Consider the following 9,754-nt stretch of genomic DNA (forward strand, 5'->3'; position numbering starts at 1 on the left):
CGCTAGCATGACTTGGGGTAGGGAGGTTTCTTTTCAGGTGGCAGGGGACATTTAGAAAAATCCGGCCATAGAGTATCCAAGATATTGAAATTAGAGTATATATTAATTCAGACTTTTACGCTTTTACTGATACAATTATTATCTCGTTTGATACTGGTAGAGGCGTGTGATTTGAGCTCGAAGCTTGTAGTAAAACCCGGTTTTCGGGTCCAAGCTCAAGGCATACGGTGAAGCCTCGGTGGTCTAATCAATTAGCAGGGACCGTGATTCTCGGTAGGGTACTCAGGGGCTTCAACGCTGAGATTTATAGGTAGGATAGCTATAGGATAAAAAGACCCAGAGGCCAGCCTCTGGTATTTTCCTTTCTCTGACTTACGAAACAGGAGATCAACAAAGCGATAATCTGAGCCGAATGACTCATTATTGCTGACGAAGACGAGGAGCTTCACCACACACTAACACTAAATGAGGATTATAAATCTATCGACGCACTCGGCCGTCCAGGTAAAAATGGTCTTCGTTGTCCCTATACGGATGACTGTCGCCGCGTCAAGAAGAAAGATCCGGGAGCATCTAAGAAATGAATATCACTGGGATCAGTATCTCGGTCCAGGCCGCAGGGTAGGAGTCTATAAACACGCTTTCCGGCGCGCCAATCAAATCGCGCTGTTCATCAATCTGCCCATCATCAAAGCACGGGCCACCTAGGCCATTTTGTGTGGCAGATTGATGATGAAACTCCGGGGAATAATACCGTGCTTAGTACTAACGGTAAGCCCTCCAGGAATAGAGCCAGTAGGCCTTATGCGACTCAACTTCCGACCTTGAATCACTTAACTCCTAATCTGAGACGGAGGAAGAGGCAGAATGTGAAATAGCCCGTAGACTTTGAATCTAGCCACGATGCAGCGAAGTCATTTTGAGAAAAACATGTGGAGCCGATAGTGCGGCTCTTAAACGCGAGAAATAATGGCAACCGAGGAGTGAGCTCCTTTTAATCTTTATGAAATGGCCAAGTACTAGTACAGTAGCTCTTGCTCACTTTCCTAAAGTCTCTGCCGTTGCCCTAATATGAGTATCTTCAAAGCCCTCTGCTGCTGCTCGAAAGAAACACGCCCGGATTAAGTCTCCAGACCGGCGACCTCCCCCGGCGAACAATCCGGTGTCAATGGGGGATGCGACTCTAGTCTGAGCAAAGAGATCACACAGACTGTGGCAGAAAGAGTCTCACAGATCCGTACCATTGGGAGTCGAACTGGGTTCCATGACCACCAAGATCGAGACGAGCCGTTCGAGCCCTAGGGGACTCTATATGAAGTATCTGCTCGTGTAAGTGGTATCTCTATACGTGACGGAGGATTGGAAGCGCACCGCAAGAGAGGGGCGAGTGCGATGGTCGCTAAGGGCTTGGTCAGACGGGATTATCGAAACGAGGAGCGTCTAATACACTAGCGGTTTAAGCCACGACGGAGAGCCCGCAGTGCGCCACCGCACGGGGTCGTCTTAAGGAGGCTATCGTGGGAATGCAGCATGCTTGATGATTGTGCGAAGGCCGGAATTCACTCTGTGCGATAAAAACAGAGCAGCAGAGTCCAGGCAACAAGGCACAACCTGACGTGGGTATGGATCGTAACGTGCGGGGCCCCAGTGACCCCGCCCCTCGCTGAACAGAACCACTCTGCCTGATGAACATTCCGACACACGATGAACGACGATATCCCTAGTAGCCAGCGCACTAACGAGGATCCCGCGGGGCCAGTCTCCGTCGCTAACGAGGCTACCCTTATACTCACACCTCACAATGCCGAGGCTAGGCTGGCATTCTCGCAGGTGTCAGAGTGGTTGCTCGAGCAGGATAACGTTGATTCACAACCCCAGTCAGACGCGAATGCTGGAACGAACGCGACACGGCAGCATGCGGAGAAGTACATGTCGATATCCAAGGACCAGAGCAACGACGACGATGTATTGCGCCTGCATGCAGCGTGCGATTGCACCCAGCACTGGGAAATGACAAGTGGGGTCACTTCAACTTCATGCACCCAATAGCCGCGCTGCATTTTCTACGACCTCAACCCCTTAATCTTCTACAACCTCAAGCCCCTGTCTTCACTAGCGCGAAATCGCGTTGTATGGGAATCTTCTACGACCTCTACTACAGGTTGTCGCTGCATTGATGTCAGGCAATAAAGGGAGCCCGCTACCTACGCTCAACGATGTAAAGCAAGTCGTGGCTATGTCCTTATCCGACCTAGCCTATGATACCGGGCACGGCGTTATTGTATGCCGGCGGTATAGGACGTGCATTGTCCCCGATAGCCCGGTATACTAGGAGAGCCACTTCTGGAGAGAGCCGCACCGCCTACGCGGCGATCGACTCCAACGACTAGTAGACATACTCTCAGGATTCGACCTACGGGACTGAGACACGCTACAGTGCCAACGGCCCGACCGGAGGAGACCGTGCCAGGCGATCGACGGGCTAGCGACGTATAGTGGCTATATCTGCCTATGCGACAGCCGCCAATGTGACTTTGTGACGAGGCGGCTCAAGACGATGTGGGACCACATGCCAAGGCATAGGAGGACGGCGTCGGAGCACTATACAAGAGAGGAGACAGCAGCGCCGCTCTGGGCGCCTTGCGCTTTACAGACTGTTACGGTTCTACCAGTTGCTTGCGGCTGGGTACGAGACCCAGCCCGGACCACCTAAACACGTGGTGCGAGCCTTCGAGGACGCACGGGCCTCGCAACGTATTCACGGGAAAGGGGCCAGCAATTTCCTTATTCTTTTCCCTTTCCTACCTTATCGTTAGATAGACTCAATCTGAGCTACCAAGTTGTTCCAACAGGGCCTAGCCCACAACACAGACCTACTTCATGGCCGTAGGGCGGATCGACTACTTTATAGTCGAGATAAACGAGGGGCTGCCACGGCGAGGCCTAGATACCGTGGCGCCGTGCGGGGACGCTACCGGCCCTCCGCCCTCGTCACCGGAGAGGCAGCTCTCCAAGGGGCTCCGGGAGGATATACAGCAGGCGGGCCGTGATCTCGACGCGAAGGCAGCCATCGTCGAGGGCCCGGGCCCAGGGCGGGCGGACAAGCAGCGCTGGCTCGTCCACACAGGCTTCCTAACGCACCTCGAGGGGCTCGCGGACGCGGAGATTCAGTCCTCGTTCCAGCTCCCTAAGGTAGCGAGCGTTTTACTTCCCCGGCAGCGTAGCGGGAGTGGACCGTCCTTAAGCGGCTGGCAGGAAGGGGGAGGGGAACTCGTGGCTGGAGGTGTTGCTAACTGGAAAGGCGACGGAGCGCCTGGGCGAGGCTGTGGCTGTGGCAGTAACGCTAGGAAAGACATAGTGCGGAACGAGATAATAGTAGAATAGGTTTCTGAATCCGTGGGACTCGTGTATAAGCAAGACGGGGGACGGACTCTTCCTATCACTCTCTTGCTTCTCTACCTCGTGCACGTGCTCGTGTAGTGATAAGTAGTTACGGGTGCGCGGGAGATTGCGTACCATATAGGGGAAGTGGGGCCTTGTTGTGTGAAAGGCATAGTAGATGTAGTGATTGGGTGGGAGAGGCAGGGGTTTCCTTCGTAAGAAAAAGGGCGGAGGCCTAGTCGCCTTGTAGGGTATGGCAGGCAGGGGTTGCTTTCTCGCACGCAAAAGGGCGAAGGAATACTAAGTCCGTAGGCAAAAGCCTAACCTTGTTTTTGCCCTTAGAATTGATAGGACATCCTTTCTGAAAGACTAACACTGACTAATTTTTAGACTGTCCACAGCCTAAGATGAGTTTAGTCTAGATTAATTAATTATCTGAGCTGTTCTATGCTTTATACTTGTTAAAAATAGGGACCCAATGCCCCTATTAGGTGCCTTACGAGGCCCTCTCATATGACACTTGCAGGGGCCCCCTGGAACTTACAGGGATCTTTCAGGGGACTGATACAAGGGTCCACAGCGCTTACGAATGCGCTTATGAATGCGCTTACGAATACAGTGCTTCTAAAGCCTTCTATAATATTCGAAGGTTAGCACTGCCACACTCGCTATTATAAATCAAACCTTCTATAACATTCGAAGGTTCGATATGATCCACTCTTTTACAGGGCATTATAGCGCCCTCACGCCTATAAATATAGGCCTTCATTCACTACTAGATAGTTCTTTTGAATTAAGTCAAGTCATTCTATTATCTGTTTGCCTACCCTAAAGATCATCGAATTAGTCGCGATCTTCCTTCCACTGCGCCTATAAGAGTACTACTCTTTAATAATACTCCCGGTCGAAATCTACAAACTTAAAAGAAGCGTCTTCGAACTGAATGATCAGTTCTGTAATCCCTTTGACAAAGCCAGGCCTAGTTCTGACCTTAATTGGATGTAGTTCGGGCGTATTATAACGTAAGGCATATATCTCCCCCTCTAGTAGATCGCGAGACTCTTCATTTGAGAGCTGAACAAAGCCGTCGAGTGATAAATCAACAGCACTGAGAAACCCCTTAGTATTCAGACAGAACGTACGATTGGTGGAAAATGTGGGGTATATGTCCCAGTCACGTGCGAGTCATGTTGGGTCGTAACAGATTGGAGCCCAACGGTGCCTTCCACTTCGCCCTTTGACGTGAAGCCAAGACGTTTACGACATGAGTCTTCATTCTTAGTTCTTACACCTCCACTGCGGCTTGCCCGTTGGTAGCTATATTTTCAATGGCGGGAAACAGTCTACGAGAGTTGGATCCGAACGGGGACCTTTGTCTGATCCTCGATCATCCGAATTCACAGACATTACGATGGCCTCATGACGACTCGGCATTGCCGGCAAAACAACGATCCTTCAATGAGAGTGCAAAGGCGAGGAAGAAAAGATTACGACACGAGACACGCCAGAGATTGCGCGGCATGAGTGAGGCTGCCACCGAGACTGCCACCGAGACTGCCACCGAGGCTCCCACCGAGGCTCCCACCGAGGCTCCCACCGAGGCTCCCACCGAGGCTCCCACCGAGGCTCCCACCGAGGCGTTAGCCCATACCGAACATGAGGATATGAATTCCACAGACGAGACCTTTTCAGTTCGAATATTGGTCTCGTCACGCCACTTGTGTCTCGCTTCACCGGTATTCCAGAAGGCCTTAAGTCCCGCCTGGCGCCAAGAATACGACTCTACTGGAATCCGGGAATTACATGCAACAGGATGGGATCGTGAGGCACTCCTCGTCGTTCTCAATATCATACACGGCCGACACCGTGCCGTTCCAGGCTCCATCGACCTCGAAACATTTGCAAAAATCGCCACTATTGTAGATTATTACCAATGCCATGAAATTATCGAGATTTTTGCCGATCGTTGGATTCGGAGTTTGCAAACACCTCAGGCATTCGGAAAAGACTGCGTTCTCTGGATGTTCATCTCCTGCGTATTTTCACAACGGCAGAACATACGACAGATGGCTCAGATGGCTGTGATGGATAGTCCGGGTCAGTTGAAGACCATGGACCTGCCCTTCCCTAGAATTTTATTGGGTACGTTCTTCCACATTCTCTATCGCTGGTCCCCTGTCGACGTCTTAATTGAAGGAGATAGGGCCTGCTAACGAAGTCTGCAGACACTATCGAAGACTCAAGAATAATGGCGATAGAGCAAGTGAATGCGATGCTTCACGCATTGCGTGAAGATTTGTGCAAAGAACAGGACTGTTCTGCAGATTGTGTGGCTATCATGTTGGGCATGTTACTGAGACAGATGGAAGCAGCAGGGATTGCGAGCTTACAAGCTAGGAATGCACTTGGTGATTGCAGTCTCCGTTGGCTGACCGAAACAATTTCTGGGTTTTCCAGCCGCCCAGCCTGTTTTGGTATTAACACGAAATGTAGGCTCGAGGCGAGGATCAACCCTACTATACTGGAAATACTCCAATCTGTAAGGCGGATTGAATACTAATCTATCGGGAGGCGGGGGAATTGTATTGACTAGCTTGCAAGTCCGAATGATGGAGTAGGTAGTGAGTGCCAAGCGAGGAGCACCTGGATGCTAGCAAGCATGTTGGCTTTGACTGTCATCTGGAGTACACAGGGTCACTGTGCGATGGACCTTTCTAGTTGGAGCGTTACCATCGACCACAACAATGGCAGCTCGTCTCATGACACCAGAAACCGTGGCGCAGTCACCGAGGGACTGAAAGCCAGCGTGCGACGGTTCCGCCGGCCGAGGCCAGTGATAGTCAATCATGTCTTGCTACATAGTGTGGCCCATAACGAGTCCGCTTTCTTATTATATTAAAGAAATATTAGACCGGCCAATTCCGGACGCGATAAAGCCCTACAGGTCATCAACTCTCACGGCTGTGGAATCGTGAAAGTATCAACTACTACTGTAGTGAACTCTTGTCAAACCCTTCTTGACAGTAGATAAATATAGTATGGTGGCCTCCCTATATCTTAATCCTAAGCATTAGGTGTATCGATAGAGGTGTAGGGTAGTATCACGGCACGCGCCGCTTGAACACGTGACACCCTCGTCTTTGAGCAGAACCTGTGAGGCCCTCATATTATGTAGCACGCGACGCGCGGAGCCTAGGGGCCAGGGGCGTAAGGGCATACATACATGCATACATACATATAGACATAGGCTGTCGACGTAGCCGAGGCGACGGGGGACGGACAGGATCGTGGGGCGGATCCCGCCCGAGCGCTCGACGGCGCCTGGCTGGGTGGGGGGTGGGCCAAGGCACGGACCCGGGTCGAATGGGCGTGGGTCAGGCTGGCGCTGACCGGAACCGGCAGGAAGGAAGGCCCGCCCCGCGCCCCGCGGATGCGTCTCGGATCCGCCGCACCCGCCGCACCATGGTGGCCAGGAGAGGCAGGGGTTGCCTTTTCGCATGTAAAAGGGCGAGGGAATACTAAGTCCGTAGGCGGCTCGCAAGCCATTCCCACACAGATATATTGAAGAGGTCGCGACCGACGGCTGTCTTGCACATACGGGTGATGACGGGCTGCCACCTTTCGTTTTGCCAGAGCGTAATCAGACGGCTGACAGGGAAGCGCGGGTTGCCGCTGAGCTGGAGTACGTCGAGAATACGGGCCTCGACGTCTTCTTTCCTCCCGTTGAAGAGTAGAGCATCTTTCTTCGCGATAGCCTAGCGATGATGACCTGGGCCTTTTGGCTTCTAGATAGGGACCCCGGTCGGGCCGCGCAGGTACCGGGGCGCGCTCGATTGCGTGGCGCGGTGACCTGGCAGGGATGTGCGGCATTTTGCGTGGTTGACTTGCAAAAGTTTCACTTCTAAAAGTCGGCGCTAATTGGCCCGCGCTAAGCCGGGGTCCTTCCTAGAAAGGGAAATAACGGGGCCGCGGCGACGACGACGACGACGACGACGGGCGCGGGCAGCCAGGAGGGAAAATGAAAAGGGGGCGATGGAACGGAAGGTATGCGTCTGTGGGTAGGTGAGCGAAGCAAGAGAGCAAGAGAGCAAGAGAGCAAGAGGGAGCTATAATAACACGCGTCGTGTCGGATCGACTCGACGCCTACCGCTCCTCCTATCGCCATGGCTCTCGGCGAGTTCCTCTACGACGCGGCGCACCGGGTGGTCGTGTGCGTAGCCTGCGGGACGTGCCTCGTGCCCGACGGCCAGGACGGTCGATGGGCGACGCACCTACGGCGGGCGCCCCATAGGCTGAAGGGGGAGCGGCTGCGGCGGACGCTCGAGGGGCTCTCGACGCACGAGCTACGCGGGCGGGACGAGCTCAAGCGCCTGCGGCCGGACAGGAGGAGGCCGTGCGAGAGGATCAAGGGACTGGCGTCGTACGGCGGCTACCTATGCGCGTGCGATCCGGAGAAGTGCACGTTCGCCACGACACGGCTCTCGCTTATGCACGATTATATGCCCAGGCACGGCCGGACCGCCTCGCACTATACGCGTGACGCGCCCTTGTGGACGTCGTGCACGCTACAGACGTACTTCACGGCGCGGCAGCTCGTCGACTACTTTGTTATCGTCGAGGCGGAGAGCGAGGAAGTACGGCGGGGTCTGGATCCCACGCAGTCCGTGGGCTCTAGCGGCCCCCCGCCGTCGTCGCCCGAGAGGCACGTCTTCGAGGAGCTCAGGGAGGATATGAAGCAGGCAGGCCGCGACCTCGACGCCAAGGCGGCCGTCGTCGAGGACCTAGGCCAGGGTCGCGCGGAGAGGGAGCGCTGGCTCGTCTACACGGGCTTCCCGACGCACCTACGGGGGCTCACCGACGCGGAGATCCGGTCGTCGTTCCGGCTGCCCAAGGCGACGAGCGTGCTCCTGCAGCAGACACCTAAGAAGAAGGGCGGCGTTACTAGGCGAGATAATAACGAGAACGACGACGACGACGACGACGACGACGAGAGCGACCTCCGACGGATCCTAGCGGCCACGGATCGGTGGCTGCGTAAGGCCTATGACCTCGTGGCCGATAGCTCGACGGAGCGTAAGATGACGCACCAGCGGGCCCAGAAGCTCAGCGACTTTGCAGCGGGCGCCGGTAAGAAGGGCAAGGACGTGGCGTTCCGGTGCTTTAAGAACGAGGCGACGCTCGTCACGTACTTTCGGCGGATGAAGGAGCTGCTAGCCTACTACCACCGCGTCGTTTACCGCGACGACGGGCACTTCTCACGCACGTCCGAGGCGCCCGTCCTGCCGCGTGCCGTGATCGAGCCGACGGGCCGGCAGCAGAGGGCGATAGATATGATCCACGACGCCCTGCGCGCGCAGGACCAGGCGGGCGGCGAAAAGGACGACGACGAGCACGACGAAGGGCTCGAGCGCGCTATCCGCGCGTTCTACGTCGCGCTTATCTGCCAGACGGTCGGCAGCGCGCACTTCCGCTCGCCCGTGCTCAGCTTCTGCGCTATGCTCAGCCGGACGAAGCTCTATAGCAGCGGCGCGCGCAGGGAGGGCGAGAACAAGCGCGCCCGCAAGGGGCTCGGGGACGACGAGGCAGACGAGGCGGCGAGGCAGCGAAGGAACCTGGGCGGCTGGCACGACCCGGGGAACTATAGCAGCCACCTATCGGCGCTGATCTGGACCGCGCAGCTGATCCTGTTCGAGTCAGTCTGCTTCCACGCGGGCAATGACGAGGCCCAGATCCCGGCCGTGCTTAGCAAGGTCTGCGAGGACTATATGCACCAGAAGGGCGAGACGACGTTCGGCTATATCCTGCAGTGGCGCCTCTATATCACGACCGTCGCTAAGTCGGCCATCAGCCGGCGCCAGGCGCGCTGGTCCCTCTGCGGCCAGGAGATCACATACCTAGGAACCCGCTTGTATGTAGGGGACGTGACGAAGCTGATCGTATCCGAGTATAAGCGGGCGCGGGACCTGCTCTACGACGGGCTCCTGTTTAAGGCGCGAGGCCTAGGCGGTATCGAGGCGTGGCGGCTGCTCGACGACCTCGACGCCGAGGACTACGGCGGATCGTGGCGCACGGACGAGAGGAACGCCGACGTAGTACGCGGCACGCACGAGGCCCTCCTACGGCAGATCGAGGGGAGGGCCGACCTCCGCCAGCTCTTTCTACGCGGTGGGCCGAGCGATTCGCCGTCTACCAGGGTCACTCTCTGCCGCAAGGCTATGGCCGCCTATGAGGCCGACGTGCAAGAGTTCCTACAGTCGCTGCTGCTACTCCTATTTATCTCACCGATGCCGCCGCTACGGGCGCCCGAGTTCCTGTCGATCACCGTTACTAATAGTAGCACGCGGCGCCGGAGTATGCTGATCTGGGAGAAGAT

At 55.6% G+C, this 9,754-nt stretch overlaps 2 protein-coding genes across 2 annotated transcripts; both read left to right on the top strand.

Moving 5' to 3' along the window:
- Positions 1 to 1,704: 1,704 nt before the first annotated feature.
- J7T54_005370 (uncharacterized protein) lies at positions 1,705 to 3,358 on the top strand (the record flags this gene model as incomplete). Its single annotated transcript, XM_051510553.1, has 3 exons — positions 1,705 to 1,965; positions 2,860 to 3,192; positions 3,302 to 3,358. 3 exons carry the CDS (start codon positions 1,705 to 1,707, stop codon positions 3,356 to 3,358), a joined length of 651 nt encoding a protein of 216 aa, XP_051358557.1.
- A 4,186-nt stretch (positions 3,359 to 7,544) lies between these two features.
- On the top strand, positions 7,545 to 9,754 carry J7T54_005371 (uncharacterized protein; the record flags this gene model as incomplete). Its single annotated transcript, XM_051510555.1, has 1 exon — positions 7,545 to 9,754. A coding segment is annotated over one exon (2,210 nt), but the record flags the coding sequence as incomplete, so codon positions are not given.

Source organism: Emericellopsis cladophorae (genome assembly GCF_022114955.1).
Source record: "Emericellopsis cladophorae strain MUM 19.33 chromosome Unknown NODE_123_length_21840_cov_158_786472, whole genome shotgun sequence".
NCBI classification, from domain to species: Eukaryota; Fungi; Ascomycota; class Sordariomycetes; order Hypocreales; family Bionectriaceae; genus Emericellopsis; species Emericellopsis cladophorae.